The sequence below is a fragment of the Haemorhous mexicanus genome, chromosome 9, assembly GCF_027477595.1.
Source record: "Haemorhous mexicanus isolate bHaeMex1 chromosome 9, bHaeMex1.pri, whole genome shotgun sequence".
Lineage (NCBI taxonomy): Eukaryota > Metazoa > Chordata > Aves > Passeriformes > Fringillidae > Haemorhous > Haemorhous mexicanus.
In genome coordinates, this window is record NC_082349.1 from 23,717,766 (window position 1) to 23,739,379 (window position 21,614).

Here is a 21,614-nt window from a genome sequence, read left to right on the forward strand (position 1 = left end):
GCAGTACCTTGGAAAGAAGCTGTGATGGGCTGGGACCCTGGGAGAAAAGGGGGAAGCATTTTGAAAATAACAAAGAGTTCAGAAAGCAGCTCTTCCTCTCCCTGCCCTCCTCTGGCAGTTACCACTGTGGCTTTTCTTGCTGGATCCCATCTTCTGCCTGTGAACATCATTGAGACACACACAGCCTGGAGCCGGACACTGGTGAAAGAGGAGGGCTGAGGCAGTGCCTGGGCCTCCCTAGCATGGCACTGAACCAAAATGCTTGCCCTGCCATAGGCAGCTGGGAAAACATCCAAAACTTGGCCTGCAGCAAAAGCACAGGGCTTGGTCCTCCTGGGGAGACTGAAAAGGGCTCAGCTGAACAGGTGAGACAAAACTCAGCCAAGAAGGACAGAAGCAATCTGAGTTGCCAGGAACAGGAGCCTGGCACTGTGCAACCTCACTCAAGCTGCTCAGCTTAGGAAAGTGAGGAGCTGCCCACAGCCAGGACCAGACAGAAAATCCAGTTGAGTAAGGACCAGTCAGCTATAAGACACAGAGAAGGATCTAAGTATTAAACCATTTAATTCTCAAACCACTCACATGCATAATGTTCTTTTACACAGTGTTAAAAGAAAGAAGAAAATGCATTTTTTTTTAATACAAACAGAATTTCAAGTATACATTTATAGAATTTTCCAAGATTCTTACCCAAGTTGCTAAGTTCTCATTCACATTGTTCTTAAAGCTGTCCAATGAGAGCGCTTTTTGCTAAACTGCTTTCAATGCAATTGTACAGTCCCCTCTACCTTGATTTTATTTTCCCCTTTCCCAACTCTGGTTCCCCTGCCACCCCTGCCCACCCCCTTCCAGCAGTGCTGGCTGTCCCTAGACACAATGGCCATGGAGCTTCTGTTTGCCAGTGCCTGCTGGAAGAGGAAAAGGGAAGCAGTCATGGAGGGCCAGTTTGGAAACAGCTTGGAAAATCACTGAAGAACAGTCTGATATCCACAAGTTACAGCAGGCTTACTCTTCAGCCTACTCCAGACTAGTCTGAACACTGACTTTTTTTTTTTTCTTGAAATAAGGACTGCAACCAAAAATAAAATAAAATAATAATAAAAAAGAATAATTAGTACAGCAGGAAATTTCTTAACTGTGAAAGTAAGTCTTGAGTATTAGGACACCTGTCCTAAAAGGGTTTGATTTATAGGTCACTAGTTGAAGGTGACAGCACAATTTCTGTTACCAATGGTTACTCTGCAAACCAGCTCAGAGCAGAATCAATGTGGGACACACAAACTTGGATTAAAAAAGGAAAAAAAAAACCCGAACAGAACTGACGAGGGCTCCATATTCATGTTATGGAAAAAGCCCACAACTCCAGTAACAGCTTTCTCCTGGCTTTGCTGTTCAGCTCAGCTCAGCCCTGGGCTGCCAGCTGGGTTGTAACTGGGTGCAACTTCTGACCTGTTAGAAAATGGGGTTTAAATCTTCTTGACAGGCAAGGGTGGGTTTCTCTTGAAAGATTCCCAAGTCTCCTCACAGCCACCAGTCCCACCGGTGCCTGGGCACGGCGGGGCTGCTCCGGGCAGCGTGGGGGCCGTGTGGGCCCGGGGGGCTGCTGGAGGTAGAGCTGCCATGCCAAGGCTCTGGCAGCATTGCTCCCCCCGAGCTGTGGCTGCCCAGGAGCTGCCTGCCTGTACAGCTGTGTCCCCAGCCAGCCACAGCTGTACTGCTCTGACGAGTTAAAGTGCATTGCGGCAGAAAAGGGTTTGCTTTTTAATTTTTTTTTAATTTTTTTTTTTTTTTTAAAGAGGAACCTATTTAAAGTGCTGTTCTAGTTTGGAAAGGGACTGTTTAGAAAAAAAATGGCACCTTTTCACATGAGAGATTTGCTCTCTGTATGTGTATATATATATAAATTTGCAGAGTCAGATCTGCTGACTAATGAACAACATATAAAAGTGTTTGTATTTTATCTTATTGCTTCTTTTTTTTTTTTTTTTTTTTTTTTTTAACTGCTGCCTGCTGCCTTGGAGGAGGAGGGAGATGGATTCTCCTTTACCTTCGCCACCATTAACTGATTTCCCAGTGCAGGAACATGGTCTCACAGCTCTGGCCCTCTGGCCCGGGGACAGTTCACTATCACGTAGCACACGGGAGGTGACAAAGTCCCCCTGAACTGTCACAGCCCCATGGCCAACCTGCAAAGGGTCACAGTAAGGAACTGGAGGCCAAGAAGGACTGTGGACCCCAAGGGACTCCCACTGCTCCTGCCAGATGCCATTTTCATTAGAGTCACTTTACAAAGCAGACTTGCGTTTCTGAAACACAGAGGTAAGGAAAACAAATCTCTTTAAAGTGAAAGCTTTACTGCTAGAGTGTGTAGTGTGGTAACCTCAGCACTCCAAGAGAGAGAGGTAGTTACTGTCCTGTGAATATGCTGCTGCTTAATGCAACTCCATTTCTGCAGTGATTGCTCAAAAGAAAAAAAAGAAAAAAGAAAAAAGAAAAAGGAAAAAAATCCTGTGCTCTTTATTAAGTTATCCCAGTTAAATCTTTCTAGTGAAGATATACTTGACTATTTCCTCTAAGAGGCTTTTGTATTTTAGAAATTGATTGTCAGTTAAGTTTGTTACAAGATGAAATTTGATTAGCAAATTGCTATACAAAGCCACTTCCCTTGTTAACTCTTAAAATACTCTCTCCCACTACTCAACTATCCATGCCCTGTTTGGGGGTCACATCCTGTCTGCTCCTGCAGTAAGACAGCATTTCCTGCTCTGAGCAGTTTTAATGGAAAAATCCAAAGTTTTAAAAAGAGCTACACATATCATATTCACAGTGTTGTGCAGGAAAGGTGGGGTGACACCAGGGAAATGAGGGGAGCTCTGGGGACAATGGGGACACAGCTCATGGGAGCTTCAGCTAGTGTTAACACACTAGAGGCTTGGGAAAACTGCCTTCATTCCTTTCCCTTTTCAGACTAAAGCAGTGCTTTGAACACCTTGCTTCCATTTCCATGCATTACCATCTGCTCTAGTCTTCTCATCCTTTGCTAACTCTCCCTGCAAGTGTGGGGCACGAGGTGAGGAATATGTTACTGCAAGAACACATAGGTGCATGTTATTCTCCTCCTCATTCAGCTTCTAAAAGACCTTATTCACAAAAGTCTGTCTTGCCACCCAGGATTGCTCTTGCCTGTCCTAAATGTCAGCCATGTTACCCACCAACACAAAAGAACCATGCCTTATTGGAACACCACTTCCCTCTTCCTTCCCAATGTTCCTTACTGGCACTTGCCCCGTGACAGCACAGCCCTGGAAGCTGTCTGGTGTCAGCTTTCTGCCCAGGCCAGTGCCTTAGAGGGGAAGCCCAAGGAATTAGTTTTAAGCATAGGGTAAGACAAAATTCTACTCTCAATCCCACCTGGGGTGCTTCCCCCAATAGCACAACCCTGGCTTAGGAAATCTTCTAAAACATCAGAAAAGTGCCTGCATGTCACCTACACCCCCCCTTCCCTGCATCTCTGGTGGAGATCCAGGCTGCCCTGTAAACAGCCCTTGCAAACAAACATTGACTGAAAGGACACCTTGGGGCTTGGGGACAGCCACAGTGGGGCTGGGGCTTCATGCCCCTTCCCAAAATCAGCCCGAGAATTGCACTGTCCATTTGTTAGTGTCACCCAGTGCTGCCACCCTCCTCCCAGTGGCCTCTTGCAGGCAAGAGCTGTGTTCAGTTATCAATGCACAGGCAAGGAAGGGTTCAAGGAAAGCTTCACAGTAATTCAGAGAGGTTCCTTAGACATGTAAACTCTCAGAAAACACTCTCAGAGGCACAAACCCCCGTATCAAACCAATGCCCAAGACGTGTAGATGAATGAGCAGAGCCAGGGAAACCTCAAGAAACAGCTTTTAAAACTTGACCAAATGGGGAACCAATTAATTGGCATCATCAAGTTAAAATTTGTTTCTCTCAGACTAGTTTTGTGACTCCTCCCCCTGCCCCAGACTCAGTAACTCCTATTGGAATTCTAGCACAAGACATCCCTGCCCATGGCAGGGGGGCTGGAATAAGAGGAGCTTTAAGGTCCCTTCCAACCCAAACCATTCTGTGATCTGAGTAACTAATTTAAACTGTATTTTATCTTTTTATACTGCCACTTTCTATATTTTTTATCCAGCAGTAAATGAATCAATCCAACTTCACTTTTCATTTCTCATTAGTTTCACAGTTTCATAGCCAATGATATTGGGTCTGACTGCAAAGGTAATGGGAAGGTTTAAATAAATAAGTCTCACTGCAGTATAAAAATAATGCAGCCATTTCACCATCGATCTGAGGGGAAGGTTGTTAGGTACATTATCAAAAACTAAGCTAAAAGTCTGCAAAAAAAATTAATGCACTGATTTTTTTAAGTACTGCCTTAGGTAACTGCAGTAAAATAATAAATCAGAATATGTCAGATTAAAAAAGGAACTTACACAGCAGTGTTTTAAAATACCTGAACATGTTTCAAAAGCTTAACTGATACAAACTAGGAAGGCCAATAAAGCTGCCAATTTTACATGATAAACTAAAAAAAAAAAAAAAAAAAAGGTAACAAAAATACAGCTTGGCGCAGTCTAGAAACAGGAACTTGGAGGCTGCACTCTCCCATGGCGGAGATTTCCCAGCCTCTCTGGACAACCTGATCCAATGCTGTTTGACTGTACTCATGGTGAGATAACATCTTATCATACCTAACCTGATTTTCCCTTGTATAAACTGCTGCCTACTGCTGCTCCTCCTTCCACCGTGTGCCTCCAGGAAGGGTCTGGCTCCATCTTCTCTGCACCCTTCCCTGAGCTGTGGAGTTTAAATAGGAAAAATTATATAGGTAAAGGAGAAAGCACTGAAACAAAAACAAACTTCAGTCTTCAACACTTGCTAGAAAACTCAGAGAATGGCACTTTGAAGTCTAGTACTGCCTTTTCCACTCTTCACTTCCCACACTTCAGTTCCTTCCAATGGCATTTTTGAAATGCTCACAGCAAATCTTGCCCCCACAAGGGACTGAACTCTTTTCCTTCTTACTATTCACAGCTCCAGCAAGGAAAACACTGGTGCTGCTCAGCTGTCATGTGCCAAGGCAGGCATCTTTGTACATCTGTCTCACAAGGCTGCAGCATTTCCTGCATGCTCCTGCCCCTGTGCAAGTTTTACACCCAGCATTTCCCTGCCCACAGCATCCGTGGCATGCCACATACATGCACTACCTCTTCCCAGTGATGCTTTGCTGCTGTTCCACCTTTCTACCCATTCCCCTGTGTAGTTCCAGGGCCACCAGCACCAGCCAGGGCTGAAAGCAGATAAGCTCTCTCCTTCTTTCAGCTCTCTTCCTCCTCTCTAGAGGAAGCAGAGCCACTGCCAAGCCTGTGGGACATGTTAGAGGTGAATTTGTTCTTAGCACTTGCTAATTCCTCAGAAAGGTAATTACTCCCTGGCACAGAAAAACCAGCAAGATCTTATCTTTGAACCCATTATTTCTTCCCATTGGTGACAGCAGAACACGTGCCTTTACAGAAGTTATTAACAAACCCCCAGCCACTTCTAGGCACCGCTAAATAGCAATGGCTCATTTCGTAAAACTTTAAATTAGACACTAAATACATCAGTGGCTGGTTTTGTGGCTTCCTCCCCACCTCCTGGCTGTGCCAGGTCACAGTCTGATTTTCTGCTTTCTCCCCTTTTATTTCTAGCTTTGCCAGAACGTCCTTGTTTTACAACGAAACTGTTAAGGACCATGAAGAACATCTTCAGAAGGCCCCACCATCCAACTTTACTCAGCAAGTTTCAAATCCTTTCAAGGCTGCAACTCCCCACCAGCACAAGTTCTTAAGTCTTACTCCTATCTATGTTTTTGTCACCAAAGACCTTTCAGAATTCCCACCTAAAAAAAGGTTCCTCCTATTTCAGAGAGACATCATTTCACAAGCTGTAATACTTTGGTATACAACTAGATTAAAATATAAATTAAATAAGAATAATGCTAAATGAGTTTATATTGAAACACATTATATTTGTTTCTATATATGTATATACAGGTATGTGTGTGTGCATTCCCTAATGACAGCTAGAGGAAGCAAAAGTCATTCTCCAAAAGCTTCTACTCTTCCAACTAGCATGGTCAACTTATCCATTGCAACAATTCCCTGTGCATAAAAGCTAATGAAGCACTGGAAGGTGGTGCTGGTGACCAGCTGGATCACACAGACATTCAGGACCAGAAAGACAATAAATTATAAGAAGCAGTAGTAACTTGTTCACAGTTGGGATGAGGATAATGTTATGGGAAACCTGATTTGTCTACAGTTCCAGGAATAAAAAGCCAAAGCTCACTGAAAGTTACAGATACATTGCAGTTAATCCTAAAAGCAAAGATCAGATCTGACACAAAGAAATGGCAGAAACCATGTGGAATTTCTCCCAGCAGCCTAAACTCTTGTACCATCAGATTCAGCAGGAAGCTTTCCAATACCTCCATCAAAACCAGAATTCATCCTGGGGATGCTCTGATCACTGCCTCCATCTCAGCAATGGACATTTTCCCAAGTAGGAAGATTTCTTGAAACCAACTCAACCCTACATCCAAAAGAAAATGCTCCCAGTCCTTTCTTGATTCCATCAGCCCAAACATCACATTCAATCTCTCCTAATTCCCATCCTCTGTGTATTTCTATGTTGGCCAAGCCAAAGCCTTTCAGCAGATGAAAATATTTTAGAGATGGTAGGACTCTTCAGATAATATTATAACCCACGCGAGTGGGTTTCAGGTTAGGAATTACCTACATTTCTGGTAAGATTAACTGCAGCAAAACTTTGGTCTGCTGCATTTTACAGGTTATAAAACAAAACAAAACCTCCACATCAAGTCTACTCCAAACCTACTCTATTCCAAAATGTTCTGGTAGACTTGAGTTTCAAGAAGCAGCCAGTATTGTTTGCATAGTTCTAACTTCTATTTGGTTACAAATATATATATATATACACATATGCATACACAGGTACATATGTATTTTATATTAAAATAACATTTGAATGACAGTGATTAAAATAAGGATTCTGAGCTCCTCTTTAGGCCCTTTAACTGCAGATATCAAAACTCTGTGCATGGCTCTCACCTTGTGACAGGAGCAATGCTCACCACAATTATTTTGCTATGGCAGTGGATCCCAAGCTTTCCAACTGCAGTCCTGGCCACAGACTCAGCTCCCAGGGAAAACTCAGAGCCCAGACCCTGGCAACAAGTCTCCTTGAATTATAGCTTCTTGACTTATGGAATAGTATGGGTTGGAAGGGACCTTTAGAGGTCATCTAGTCCAACCGTCTTGCCATGAGCGGGGACTTTTCCCATCTCCAAAATATTTCCAGCAGAGCTTGAACAGCATTTGATGTCACTAATCTGCAGAAACATTTGTATACTGACAAGGCTAAATTGGCAGGCATGTCATGGATCAAAGAGGAGAGTTTGGTAAAGTTTAAATAATTTTAAGGGCAGTTTTTTGTTGGTTTTCAAGATACACGATCCTATCTACCTCCCAGGCCACCTTCCACCCAAATCAGTTTAATCAGCTGCACCTTTGCAGCTATCTTCCTATTTATATGTTGGATTCTGCAGGAGAGATGAAGTCAGCAGCAAATAAAAGCTACAACTCTGCTCCTGCAAAGGCCTTGTTAGGGCTCATCCTTGGGATCCTTGTTAGGAATCACCCAAAAGTGGCAAGAGCTCTACTCCAAAACCAAACTGCTTGGAATCACTTCCTGAAAGGGCATCCCACAGTTGAGTGACATTCCTATTGCAGAGGTGTGTGACAGCCATGGAGTTGTCACAAAATGAGAGCAGGACAAGCAGGGAGAGTTGCCTTGTCCATGTATTTCAACCTTGAGCTCACAGAGGGCTGAAATCCTGGCTCTGTGCCCTGTGTGCTGAGCCAGCCCCATGATGCTTTTCAGCTTGTTCCCAGTGCTATTCCAGCTCTGCAGAGCTGTCAGATGGGAACCGGGTCAGTCACTGCCGACCTCTGCGTTTAGAACAGCAGCAGAGACACAACATGCTTTCTGCTCTTCCCAGCACCCACACTAAAGTTAAATTATACAGGTCACAGCTTGAGAATATTGTAGAGAAGATGCAGGAAAGTCCAAGGACTGAACCTGATGGTGGATAATGCTGAGAGGACGAGGAGGGACTGCCCATTTGCACTGGCTGCTCTAGATCTCACCAGGCTATGCCTGCATCTTACTAAGCTAGCTCTAAGCATGTCCTCAGCCTCCTGCAACAAATTTGCATTCCACAAAGCCTCTCATTCATCTCTCTCTAGCTGCTGGAAATACAAAGCACAATTTGTTCTCACATCCTCTCATTGCATTTTGGCCTTCTCCTTTTCCCAGCGTCACATCAGTCATCCTCCTGAGACAAAGAGGTTTAGCTTTTCTCCAAAGCAGCACAACAGTATTAACACAATTCTTGCTATTTTCACAGCTATTCACAGGTAACCTGGCAGCAGCAGGGAACAGCCGTGACAACCATCATGTCACTTGGCTGACACTTGGCACCAGGGCTTGCTGCAGGCTTAAGGAGATAACCACAACTCTTCACATTTGGGAGGTGAGTTCTTTGACAGCAAAGAACTAAGAAATATGTCCACCTCCAAGAAAGCAAACTGTAAAACCAGAGTGTGTTCTCCCTGTTGCCTGAGGCAAGAAAACAAATGGGTTAGTAAGCCCTAACTCTAAAGCAGACAAAAATGTTACGTACAGAGGTATTAAAACACGAGAGTTCTCTTCACATCCTCCTTAAATCACAGTTGAAATCACAGTTTTGGCAGAACAAGATGCAGCTAGATGTGGGAATGCAAAGCTGTGCCTCAACCCATCACAGAGGCATTCACACTTGGAAAGTTGGCATCTGATTCTCCACAGCTTTGGTGCAACCGTAAAGAGCCACACCAACTCAGAGGCAACAGGACACGGTATCATTCTGTTAGGGAAAGCACCTCTAAAGTAGCTACACCACTGCCAGAAAATTCACATGAGGTTTCTCCATACCGTACAGCACCTCCAACCCCTTTTTTCTCGAACCTTGGTCTCATCTGCACTCAGGAAGTCGACCCTTGAAAGAAATGTTCAATAACGATTCCTTCAGAACTGGTTCCACTGTCTAGTGCGGATGGGCCTGAACTGGTTTCAGCGCTGTTCAAGAAATATTAGACATCATGATTCCCACACATACATACACATCCATTAAATGTACAGAAATAATATCAAAATGATTCCCACTACCATACCTTATACTGACTCTAGCTACAAGCTATAAACTTCACCTCAGCGAGGCCTGGGCAAGAATATTGGCTCTTTTGCATGCAATCAGAAATGATCATTTATACAGTGGCAACCTCTGCACAAAAAAAAAAAAAAAAAACAAAAAAAACAAACAAACAAAAAAACCAAAACAAAAAGAAAAGCAAACATAACAGAGGAAAAAAATAAAACCTTTCACAAGCTTTGTTTTCAGCCTAGTAAGGTATGAAGGACTAATTTCATGGTTTTCACCAGGCCACTTGAAGTAGTGAATCAGCAAACAGGACACGCTGTTGGCATCCTGTACTGTTTGGATGCTTCTCCTTTCACAGTATTGATACAGTAAAATAAAAACCTGTTCAAGAAACTCACAGCTATGCCATGGGAACAAAGGCATTCACCATTTTCTGTCAGCCCTTCTTCACTACGGTTGCCATCTGTCTCAGAGAAATGTTGCTTGTGTAGCAGTTACTGCACCTTCACCCTTCTCTTCACAGCAAGCTTAGCAGGGAAACTTTCCCACTATATTTTTATATAATATATGTATATAAATAATTTTATGTTTTTATAGTTTGGTAGTATTCTTTTAAAATTTCTATTTTAAAACACTTAAAAATCTTTTAAGCAACTAAAAGTAACTTTTTATGCTCTCTAGTGTGAACAGGATAGGATTTCAAAGTTTTTAACTTTTTTTTTTTCATTTTTGGTAACTTCAAAAGCTATGACTAAAGCAGCACATCTCCACTCCCCCCTGCACCTTGATTGCAACAAAACCTACCTTGGCCACCCTCTCACCTCATCCTCTGCCACTGCTCTCTGGCAACCTCATTGTTTTGGTACCGTGATGTTTGACCTTTGCCAGGAAACCTGACGGAGCTGGTTGTTTGGGTGGCCAAATCACTCCCTGTGTGATGGATGCCCTTGACAGGAGAGGAGGAAGAAGGCACAGAAGGAAAACGGAGGTGAAATATCAGTTTTCCTGTTTGAAATGGTCAATGAAATGGTACTTTGCAGGTACCCAGCTCAGAACACCTGCAAAGGTTCCTCTTTTAGGATCACATCCCTGTTACATGTGATACTGGCACCGAGCCCTTTCCCACGCACAAAAACACATTAGAGCCACGTCTTTTTGAGAGAGAGATGGGAGGAACAGTGAGACCCCTTACACATAAAAAAATCAATAAATCAAGGCAAGAATACGTCACCCTTCTCCAAATTATTCCCTCCCAAGGGGCGGGAAAATGATCCCAAGTACCAATTTGCAGATGGGGAAAGCAAGGGCTGGAGATGTTTCCATGTGCCCAAAACTGCAGTCAGACAGCAGGCCAAGCTTTATTGTCACTTGGTCAGTCTCCTGCCTGCTAAGCCCCAGCTCTAACCTCTCATCCAGCTTTCTCACTGAAGCAAGATGAAGTGTTTTTCTTTTAAAATGTCTCCTTGTTCCTCCCATCACCTTAAGGTTCAGAACTTCACCCTTCCTCATCATGTACACATTATATATCCTCAAGAGAACTCCTTCACCAAACCTGATACGCACAACCTGTCATCCATTTCCCCCCTTCATCACGAACAACTTGGCATCAGAACTAGAGAAAACTCTTAAAATATTGCATATTTTTTTAAAAAAAGATGTCAGGATATTTGCACTTATCTGCCTGTCCCATGCTTTTCTGGTTATGAACCATGTAAGCTCGTGCAAACACCTACAATACACACGCAGGCATGTCTCTCCAGGTTTGCTAAACTTGCTCTAAACATCAGAGCTACTCAGAATACAAAAATGTTAAGTCCATGCAAGGGGACAGAGTTGTGATTGCTCTAGGAACCAACCGTTCACTTTTAAGTCTCCTGAACTGTTATAAGGAAATAGCGTAGGGTTCTCTTTTCTTTTTGCGTTTCATTGATAAAAAAGTTATCAAACTAGTTTGTAGAAACAGGTTTAAAAGCAACCACCTGCGATTGCTCGGCTGTGACAACAGCATTGCAGTATTCCCATATCCCGTATTGCTGTTCTAAAAGATCAAGTGTGTGTCGAGGGGGGAGCAGGGGTGAAAGAGGACTTTGGTAGCCAGCCTCTAACTCTGCAATTCAGCATCTCCAGAAAATCTCTTCCTAATCCTTGGCACCACCTGAAGCATGGCAGCGCTCCAGCCAAGATCTCAGAGTGCTCTGAGCTCTCCAGATCAGCACCGGCAGAGGACAACCTCCTCTGGAAGACCCCTCCAGCCCTTCTCCGAATGCATGAGTCTCATGCAAACCTCACAGCTGCTAAATTCCACTCTCAGTAGCTGAAGTACTTCCTTCACATTTTGCTGACCTCTGGAATACCACTTTGTAGCTGTGCCCACTTTAACAAGGGGCACCAGGGCTGCATGCCTGGAACTGGCAAGCCCAAAGCCTAAATAACAGCTTAAATAAAAACGTAAAGAGACACACCAAAAATAAGACAGGGATAAATACACTCGGGCAAGGCAGGTTCCACCAGGACAGTATTTTTGTTTTCTTTGCTGTGGCAACTACCTGGGGAAGGGAGAAAGGCAACAGCCCCTTGCCCCTGCTCTCCCCTCGAGCGGGAGTATGGATATGGCTCTGTGGCTGAACCCGGCACTGCCGGCAGGACGCCCTGCTGGGCCACAGCGCTGTCCAGAAATACAAATGACTGCTTGTCCCAGATCACTACAGAACAGTAAAAAAATTTAAAATCCTGTCGATCCCTGAATAAGAAGTTGATTGACACAGTTGTTCTGTTTTTCTCCAAGAGGAGGAGGAGTAAGGGAGAAAAACATTTAACACTCTATGGGTGTGTGTGTGGGTGTGTGAGAGGAAGAGAGAGAAAGAGAGAGATTTTTCTATTTTGGCAACATCTTGGGAGCTTCTTTCTGTTCAGTGGTGGCATTGCACTAATTACAGTACCAGCCTGCTGGGTCGGTGCTGACTCTTTAGAGCCAGGAATGGGAAGACGGTCCTTTCTCCTGGGACTCCACGGCCGCGCTTCAATCCGGCCCAGTTGTGGACACAGATCCCTGGGCCGTCTCCCCCACCGCCACAGCCTCTTCCTGCGGAGGAGATTCCTCCTCTGCCTGCCCCCGGGATGTGACGGTGGTCTCGGGGGAGATGCTGTGGGGCCCCTCCAGGGGCAGACAGCCGGGGTGGTTCTTGCGAAAGTGCTGGTTGAGGATGGCCTGGAAAGGGAAGCTTTTGCCGCACACGTGGCAGTGGAAGGGCTTGTTGCCCGTGTGCTTGCGGATGTGATACTCCAGCTGATCCTTGCGGGTGTACTTCTTCCCGCACATGCGGCACACAAAAGGGGTGATGCCCATGTGCAGCCGCATGTGCCGGTCCAGGCTGCCCTTCTGGTTGAAGGATTTGGCGCAGTAAATGCACGTGAGCCGTGGGTTGTACCGGAACCAGCGCTCTGAAACCTCCTGCTCCCGCAGATACTCCACGTAACCGCTCACTCCCAGCATGGCTGATTCCTCCCCCTGCCAAGGAAATGGCATAGATTTAAATAACAAGCAGCCTAAAACAAGTTGCAGAGAAGATCAGGCCCAGGTCCAGCCAGTAAAGCATGTGCCAAACCTCAAAATCAGCAGCACTAATGTCTGCAACCCCAAGCACACATTTAAGTGCTTAACTGGGGCCTCAGGGCTGAAGACAAATGAGCAATCAATTAGAAACCACTGCTGCAAAGGCCCCTTCTGCCAAGCCATTCCCTGGATCTGGTAAAGAAAAGACAGCCCTTAATACAAGGGCACTTGGCCACCAATTCAGTTGTGGACCACATGTCAATACTTGTTACTTTCTAAAAAATTTGTGCCAGTTTAATTAAACACTTGGGTGTATCACGTTTTGTTTTCCATACTAAAAGTAAAAAAAAAAAAAGAAGCCGATTGATGAGCTTGCAGTAAAACAAAGGAGGAGCAAACCACAAATCACATCTGAAAGTCTTCAGGTGTCATTTTACACAGGTATTTATTCAGATGTCACTTAGAGTTCATTTTACAAGGAGTCACTTGCCTGCCTGGCTGTGTAATCCATCCCAGCCCCGTGGCATCGCAGGCAAGAATGTGCCTGACCCAGCTTGCACAGCAAAGACTCCTCTGTATTTTCTGAAGTCACACAGACAAACAGCCAAGAGCAACCTGAACCACAAGCCTGGTCTCAGGACAGACACTTCTGGCCATCATATTCAGATTGAGCAGAAACACACGGACTCCAGAATGCTTCCGTGCTGGAGATGCACTGTCTTCTCCCCCAGTGCTGCTTCCCAGTGGTACCACACATGGAGAAGAAACCAGGAGGAGGGCATCTCCTCTGCAAGCCCGGGCTCTACAGCCATGAGCAGCAGTGTACTGTGCCAGGTGCTGCTGAACCCAGCTGTACAGGCATAGGGAGGCTGTTGAGGACTAAAGGAGATACACAAAGTTCTGGTTCTTCCTTTCCACTCTACCACTGCCAGTGGGCAGGGATCACTGCCAGGTTATTTTAGTATGGATATCACAATGCCAGGAGAGTGGAAGGTGATGATACTTCCCCATGGTGTGTAAAGACTAAGGTTTCATGTTTGAGGCTGTCTCACAATAGAGAAATAAGAGCACTTTTTCTGTAGGCAGAGCTAAAATTGCTTAATATGTCACATTTACCCTAGAGGGTTGGTTTGACCTGAAATTTTTGCAGTGTCTTCTGAGGACACAAAACAAAGCTTTGCAAAACAGGAACATAAAGGTATCTGTCATTTTATGGAAGTGTCCAACAAAGTCAGCAGACAGCAATCACAATTTTACCCCCCTTGCTTCACTTGGTCTTATTCAAGAGCAAAGCAGCCTAGTATCTCCTTACCCACCTCCAGCCAAGTCCTTAGCTTACAATCCCTCCTTCTTAGGCTCACAAGTGTCTTTCTGCACTCTGTTGGCTGACATGCTTGCACTACAGTGGCACTGTGATGCAACTAAATTAGACCAAAATGATAAGGCACAGGCATTACTGCCATGTCCCACTTTGCTGCACTCTAGAGCTCACTGCCCTCCCATTTCTGTGCATCTCTCCCTCCTACCCCAAACCTGTGCCCAAGAAAGTAGAGAATTCAGAGCTCCTTTATGTTGCAAAGTCTGCTGTGGAGAAGAGATAGAGACCTCTCTAAAACTCCACAGCTCTTTGACACTCCACCCTAAAAGGTTTATTGGTGTAGAGCCTGGAGGGCTTTTGGGAATGGTCTTGGTACCGGCATGGAAAGATTCAGCTGTTGTCACCCGTCTTCCACAGAAGCCAAGCCACACCTCCTCCCTCTGCTCAGGCATTTGCTGCCAGTGTTTGAGGGCAGATCCAGCTCTGCAGGCAAATGGGGTTTCTCCTCAGGAGTTGGTGGCCTGCCCAGAATAAGAGTGGATATTTATGCCCTCAAACAACAAGAGAAACTCCTTGTGTTTTCCAAGTATCTGTCCCAAAACCCAAACAACAGCCAGAATCCATTTTAAATTGTACTTGCCCAGCACATGTTCTCCTGTGAGCAGGTAGATCCTTTGCCAAAGTAAAAGGTCCTTGTATCACACACATTATTGCTTGCAAATATAAAATATGATAACTTCATCACCACAAAGTCCCCTTCACCTTCAAGCCAACATTTACTTGCAAACATCTTGATCTGCCTACCTGGGAACTGGGCTGCTTAGGCTCATCCATCCGCCCGGGAGACTCACTTTTCGATCTGTACCGCTCAGTCACAGCAACCATGCTGCCAGAAGGGCTAAATCTGTGGGGTCAGGGAGAGTGGAAATGGGATTTTTAATGGGCATCAGGCCACCACAGTGTTTAGAGCAATGGTGAGCAATAGAGGCACCTGTACAGCATCTCTTCATCCTCTTCAGCTAACACACTGCAAGTGGAACAATGCAAATATAAAGGAAAAACCAAATCATACCGGTCTATGGTTTCTAAACATCTGAAACATAAAACTGAGCCATTTGGCTTCCAGTTCAGCAACAGAGAGGGGTTGCTATCATGAATAAACCAATATGGGCCTGGTGACTCAGGAACTGTAGAGCAGGACAGAAATCATTTCTCAGAGGACACCTCTCCTCCAGCACCCTCCTCCTCCATTCCCAGTGTGAAAGATAAGGGATGTGATGGACTAGAGGTGGGAAACAATGCATACAGACTGCAGTGTAAAAAGAGATGCTAGAGACTAGCTGATCCAAGGAAAAGGGCTAAGGAAGTAGGAAAGCATCGCGCTCCAAAGGCCAGCTCAAGATTGTTCCCACTGACTGATTTACTAGGCAACAAGTGACAGAATATCCACTGCTTCCAGGCAGCTGTTTCCCCATGGGATTGAGCTAGAAGAGAGGCAGATGTAAAGGGAAATCCTAGAATTACAACCCCTCCCCACCAACTAAAACAGACCTGCCCTTTATCAAATCCATTCTCTGGCCTGAGCCTAGGGGAAAGCAAATGCTGGAGTGGAGGGGAAGCAGATGGATGGAGAATCCAAACACAGCAGATTTCACCACTCATTTTCAACAAAGGCTTTTGGCTCTCTCATATAAATCAAAACAACAGTGGAGGCCACTGGGATCCCCATTTCAACTGCCTCAGAAGATGTAAAGCCAGGGCCCACTGCTGTCATGGATCATTGGGAAGACCTTGACCTACAGTTGGTGTCTGGCTTGTTTTTCAGCCAGAACCATCCCCAGACTTCTGGGTCAGAAGGCACCAGTGCAATGGAGATATGTAACACATATTGTATATGACCTCATTAATCCAAGTGCTGAGTCTGGTACCTACTGAGGCTGAACTGAGCATCTTCTTTATAAAAAAAAAATCACCTCAGCTGAAACACTGAGAGGTAAAGATCCCAGCCTCTAAGAGCTAATAAGTAATTTCCCAAGCTAGCCTGTATCTGGAGATCCTGGTCTGATCGCTACCCTGCCAAAATATATTACCCAAACTGGACACACTTCCTAACACCAGGTAAAAACCCTTTTGCTCTTTAGCTTAAGATGGCCAAAGGAAATAGAAAGAGGAAATGTTCCAAAGCAACTGACCCAGCCAGGTCAGAATCTTGCATAACCTCCAGTTACAGCCAAGGTGAATAATTAAGTTTAAGAACACCCACCTGTCGATCTCACTGCTGGTCGGCCTGACCACTTTGGCTCCAGAGGAGCCTAAGGCAAAAGCCTCCTGGCCCAGCGATCCGTGGCCCGTGGTGTCAATCACCATGGCCGTGACCTCCTCAGCGCTGCTGCCATCTTCTCCCGAGGGCTGGTGCTCTGCCCCCAGCCACTCCTCCAGGTTCTCCGTCTTAATGCGCACTCCTCCCAGCACCCGCACTTCCTCGTCGTTCTGCGCCCCGCGCTCTCCCATTCCCGTCTCCACGTACCACTGTCCTGCCCTGTTAATGCGCAGGATGGGCTCCCTGCCTTCCACATCGGAACTCTGCTCGATTATTTGGGGGCTGGTGGACTCCTCGGGTGGGCTCAGCTCCCGAATGTCCAGCACTGTGCTAACCTGGCCCAGGCGGCTCCCCTTGGAGGTGTTGTGACGGGGACTCAGGGGACGGTTTAGAGTTGGCGTCGCCCGGTGAGACTCGGGCGGTCTCTCCTGATGCTTCGTCCTGGTCTGGCTCAATTCCGCTTCCACCTCGGCCACGTTAATTTTGAAATGAATCCCCTCGAGTATCTGCGTGCATTTGTCTATGATGTGCTGCATCTGCAAGAAGCTGGCAGCTGTCAGGTAGCTGATGATGTCAGCCAGCTGCAGACATATCCTGCCAGTGTAGCAGAAGGAGAGGAGCTGCTCGAACACAGAAGGGTTCTTGATGACGGAGATGGACACGGTGCTCATCTCGTTCAGGGACATGTGGTCACGGAAGTAGGGGGAGCTGGCAGCCAGCACCACCTTGTGCGCACGGAAAGCCTGGCCCTGCACGTTGACCACGATGTCACACAGCCGGCCCTGCATGCGCAGCTGGTTCAGGTGGCTCAGGACAGAGTTACTGAAGTTAGGGATCTCCAGCTGAATGTTCCCACTCTTCTCCATGGCTGTCCCAGCTCCAGGTGCTCAACTCTACTGGAAAAGGGGGAAAAGATCCCATCATTAGCAGAGCCAGTAATTTGAAATCAGAACTTTTTTCACCTGCTTCCACACAGTTTGAAACACTGGAGTTTATAGAGACCTTCCTCACCCACTGAACTGTCACACACCTGGCACCAGCTCTGTTATGAACAAGTATGTTTGAGATTGCTCACAAAATGATTCCAAAGCTCTCTGATCTCTCCATGCTATGCATTCCCCTGCACAAGAGTTCTGCTAAACCAGTCCCCAACAGGCCCCCATTCCCTGCAGCTTTAGCCTGTAAAACACTCTGTTCTGCCAGCCTCAATAAAAGCACATCTGCATGTGAAAAGAACATTAAAAATGGCACAGGTATTAAAAATAGGCACCTGATTGCATAATGGATTAAAATTCTCACCACTTGTACCTTCTAAGCATCTTGAAAAGAGAGAGTAATAAGTAAAGCTCCTTTGTAAACCAGGGACCAGGAAGGAAACACCGGGAAGGAACCTAAATCCTTCTGAGACTTTTGAAAAGTTGGCCAGTACACATCTGACCTCAAAGCATCCTAAGTGCCCTGCTAACCTGAGATATCCATCATTTGTGGCACTTCTGACACATGCCAGAAAATATATAACAGGAGAGTGAAAAGCAAAGCTGTGGCCCAGGAGAGCTTAGAGGGCCTCACTTGGGATCACTTTTGCAGGGTCCCAAGAGACTTCACGTTGGTCATCATTAAGTCCCCACTCTGGCCATACCCTAGGTCAGTAACTCCCAGACTCTTTCCCAAGTAGAGCAATAGTGGGATTGTTCCACTTGGGCTACAATTCACAATGGTGCTGCTCTGCTTGGGCTGCACTCCAGGTAAATGTTTCACCCAGGCTGCACATGGCTCATCCCGTGTTTCCCACCTTGGCTGGGATGTTCCTTGTCGTTCCCACCTCTACAAGGGCTCCTGGTAGGTTCAGGGAGCACCTCACTGCCCAGCTGGTACAGCTGGGGGACCCTTCACCACTCAGCTGAGTCCACCAAGTCTTATCAGGAGACCTCAGAGCAGGGCCAGGGAGGGGGACTGGGGGATGCACCACCACATCATCACATTTCATTCTGGCAAAGTTGGAAAAGAAGCCCTGACCATATATAGTAAAAAGCTGGAATGAATGAAAGTGAGACGTAAACTCATGAAAAAAAAAAAAAAAGGAAAGTAAATAAGCTTGTTAAAGTCCACTCATGGCATATGCAGCTTCCAAGCCAGATAGCATCTGAAGTGTGGATTGAGCAGAGTCCTGCAGATGTCAAAACCATAAAACCATTTCAAGCAGGCTGGGAATACCAAGGCTCACAGTGCCCACTCTGAGGAATCTCTGAATCGAAGGGATTGGCACGTGAAGAGCATGTCTGCCTTTGGAGGACTTTTTATTTGGAATTTATGAACATTGCAGCATAGCACATGTCCATATGCCCAAGCAGGCTCTGTGCAAACTTGGCAAACCCAGCGACTAAACATGAAGCTCCAGGAGCAGGACAGCCTGTCAATCTTGTGGAGCTGTGCCAAGGGATTTCTGAGTGGCAGGATGGCTGCGTGTCCCTGGGGAAGTCAGACCAGAGTGCACAAAGCTTCACAAGGTGCAGCTGAACAGTGCCAGCTCTTAGAGCTTCTTCTCTCCTTCCCCTATCACAGAGTCACAGAATGGTTTGGGTTGGAAGGGACGTTAAAGCTCATCCCATTCCATCCCCTGCCATGGGTAGGGACACCTTCCACTGTCCCAGGGTGCTCCAAGCCCTGTCCAGCCTGGCCTTGGACACTGCCAGGGATCCAGGGGCAGCCACAGCTTCTCTGGGCACCCTGTGCCAGGGACTCCCCACCCTCACAGGTAACAATTGCTTCCCAATATCCAATCTAAACCTACTCTCTGTCAGTGGGAAGTCATTCCCCCTCATTCTATTACTCCATCCTTGTCCTAAATCTCTCTCTGTCTTTCCTGTCAGCTCCTTCAGGCACTGGAGGCCACAAGTAGGTCACCCTGAAGCTTCTCTTCTCCAGGATGAACCACCCCAACTCTCTCAGCCTTCCCTCATATCAGAGCTTCTCCATCTCTCTGATCATCTTGGTGTCTCCTCTGGACTCACTCCAACAGCTCCATGTCCTTCCCCATCTTTTGGAGAAAGCAACAAATCCCACAAAAATCAGGAAACCAGAGTGCACAGCTCTGTGTCACAGCATTGCTGTCACACAGCATTGGGAGCAGAACACCAACTGCAGAGAACAAGGGGAAATAGAAAACCCAACATCTTACCTGGAGTGCTGTGAGTGCTGTGAGTTACATGCAGTGGGGGTGCTGCCTTCTTTTTTTTCTTCTGATGTAGTAAGAAAAAAACTCGTTGCCCCCTTCCCCTTTAGGAGGTAAAAAGAAAGAAAAAAAAATGAAGTGCAGAGGAATTGTGCTCTCCCAAGAGCAGTTGTGAACATCAAGCTTTGTCATTCTTGGTTCTGCTGGAGGAACTAGCAGCAGGATTAGCTCACCATCTTCCCCAAACAGCTGTTCCTAAAGCAATAAGCCTCAGAGTACACTCTCAAGGAAGGCAAGGGTGAAACACCCCTGCCAAGGCCACGAGCACCCAGGGAGGCAAGAGGGAGGCAGAGGCTGAGCTTGGGATATACAGAAAGAGAAGGGAAAAAAAAATCATCAGACCTTAACTGCTGAGTGTGGCTGGTTATGGCTGTGGTGAGATGACAGCTGCTCCCCAGAGAGCCCAACAAATTATCTGTGAGCTCCTGTTCCAGAGGCAGGGAAAATCCTTCTACTCTTTATAGCCCACAGAACTCTGCTCACCCCATTGCCAAGGAACCTGCATGTTACGATCCACTCAGAGGCTGGGGAGAGGGAATCTGTCTTTTGGTTCAAACTACTCTGTCAGAGGCTGAATTCTGCCCCTCTGAGTAAGGGAATCTCTCAGAGCTCCTGCACCTAAGCCCCAGGGCAATGACATCCAGATTTCTGTCTGCTCTGGGAAGTCCATCACCTCCAGCCACCTTTAGGTGCAGGCTGAGCTGAGTCAGCACAGGGCACACACTGAGACACTGCTGCTTTGAAGTGTCACCAGCTGAGATTCAGACTTAGCTCAGCAAATGCCCTCCAGCCTGTGAGGCAGCTACCAGGAGTGCGTGGAATTCCTGACCCATCAGGTAAGAAGCAGAGACAGACCACCCAGCAGATGATGTCACCCTGGGAGCTGAACTGAAAACTCTCAGCTTTTGGGTTGAGGTTTACCGTGACTGGGCAGCTTCACAGAATATCCTGAGCTGGAAGGGACCCACAAGGACCACTGAGCTAACTCCTGGCTCTCCACAGACACCCCAACAATCCCACTCTGTGCCTGACAGCATTGTCCAAACACTCCTGGAGCTCTGGCAGCCTTGGGGCTGTGACCATTCCCCGGGGAGCCTGGGCAGTGCCCAGCACCCTCTGGGGGAAGAACCTTTCTCTGAGATCCAGACTAAACCTCTTCTGACAAAACTCCAGCCGTTCCATCGGTCCTGTCCCTGGTCCCAGAGACATACTTAGAATCCCAGAGTGGTTTGGGTTGGAAGAGACCTTAAGCTCATTTCACCCTCTGCCATAGGCAGGGACACCTTCCACTAATCCAGCCCATCCAACCCGGCCTTGGACACTGCCAGGGATCCAGGGGCAGCCACGGCTTCTCCGTGCCAGGGCGTCACCACCCTCACCGGTTACAATTTATTCCCAACAAACCCCTTTGGCTGCGTGCACATTCCAACGGGACTCCAACAAGACTCCAACAACTCTAAGCCCAAACACAACTCTAAACTGGGACAGGCGGCGGTGGCTCCTGGCCCGTCCGCCCCCCTCCCGCAGGACCGGGCTCTCAGATTCGCTGTCTCCGGCCCCGGCGCTCCCGGACCCTCCCCAGGCGGGGCCCGCGGCTCCTTCTCACCCGTGACAGCCGCGCCGCGGCCGCGCACCGGGGCTGCGCGGAGCGGGCGGGACCAGCCTCCCCCAGCCCCCGCCCCTCCCGGCCTCGGTCCCGGGGGGCGGCGGCCGCGCCCCCGCCGCTCCGGGGCCCCCGGCGGCTCCGCCCGCCCCTCCCGGCCCAGCCTCACCTGCCGGGGGTGGGAAGGGCCCGCAGCGCCGGCCCGGAACCGAAACGCGCCAGCGCGGGCCGCGCCCCGGAAGGAAACGCCGTGCGGACCGTACGCCCCCGCTCCGCCCCAGCCAGTGGGCCGC

The 21,614-nt window shown here is 47.2% G+C and overlaps 1 protein-coding gene across 5 annotated transcripts; it reads right to left on the minus strand.

Moving 5' to 3' along the window:
• Window positions 1-540: 540 nt before the first annotated feature.
• ZBTB37 (zinc finger and BTB domain containing 37) lies at window positions 541-21,592 on the minus strand. 5 transcript variants are annotated; one of them, XR_009487530.1, is made up of 7 exons: window positions 21,491-21,592; window positions 19,665-19,762; window positions 16,430-17,382; window positions 14,971-15,070; window positions 9,309-12,803; window positions 9,103-9,213; window positions 541-4,830 (listed from the first exon to the last, which is right to left on the minus strand). XR_009487530.1 is itself a non-coding variant. In XM_059854513.1 (5 exons), the coding sequence occupies exons 3-5, from the start codon at window positions 17,350-17,352 to the stop codon at window positions 12,315-12,317; spliced, it is 1,512 nt and encodes a 503-aa protein (XP_059710496.1). In that variant the 5' UTR covers window positions 17,353-17,379; window positions 19,665-19,762; window positions 21,491-21,592; the 3' UTR covers window positions 541-12,314. The 5 variants fall into 5 exon arrangements, 2 of the variants coding, with proteins under 2 accessions (XP_059710496.1, XP_059710495.1); XR_009487528.1 differs by having other exon boundaries at window positions 541-9,213; XR_009487529.1 differs by having other exon boundaries at window positions 9,103-12,803.
• Window positions 21,593-21,614: the final 22 nt, after the last annotated feature.

Excerpts from the sequence above, each read along its gene's own strand:
- ZBTB37 (XM_059854513.1), bottom strand. The coding sequence starts at position 17,352 with ATGGAGAAGAGTGGGAACATTCAGCTGGAGATCCCTAACTTCAGTAAC. Across the intron at positions 15,071-16,429 it reads ACCAGCAGTGAGATCGACAG|ATTTAGCCCTTCTGGCAGCA; the intron begins GTGGGTGTTCTT and ends CTGACCCCACAG. Across the intron at positions 12,804-14,970 it reads CTAAGCAGCCCAGTTCCCAG|GGGGAGGAATCAGCCATGCT; the intron begins GTAGGCAGATCA and ends TTTCCTTGGCAG.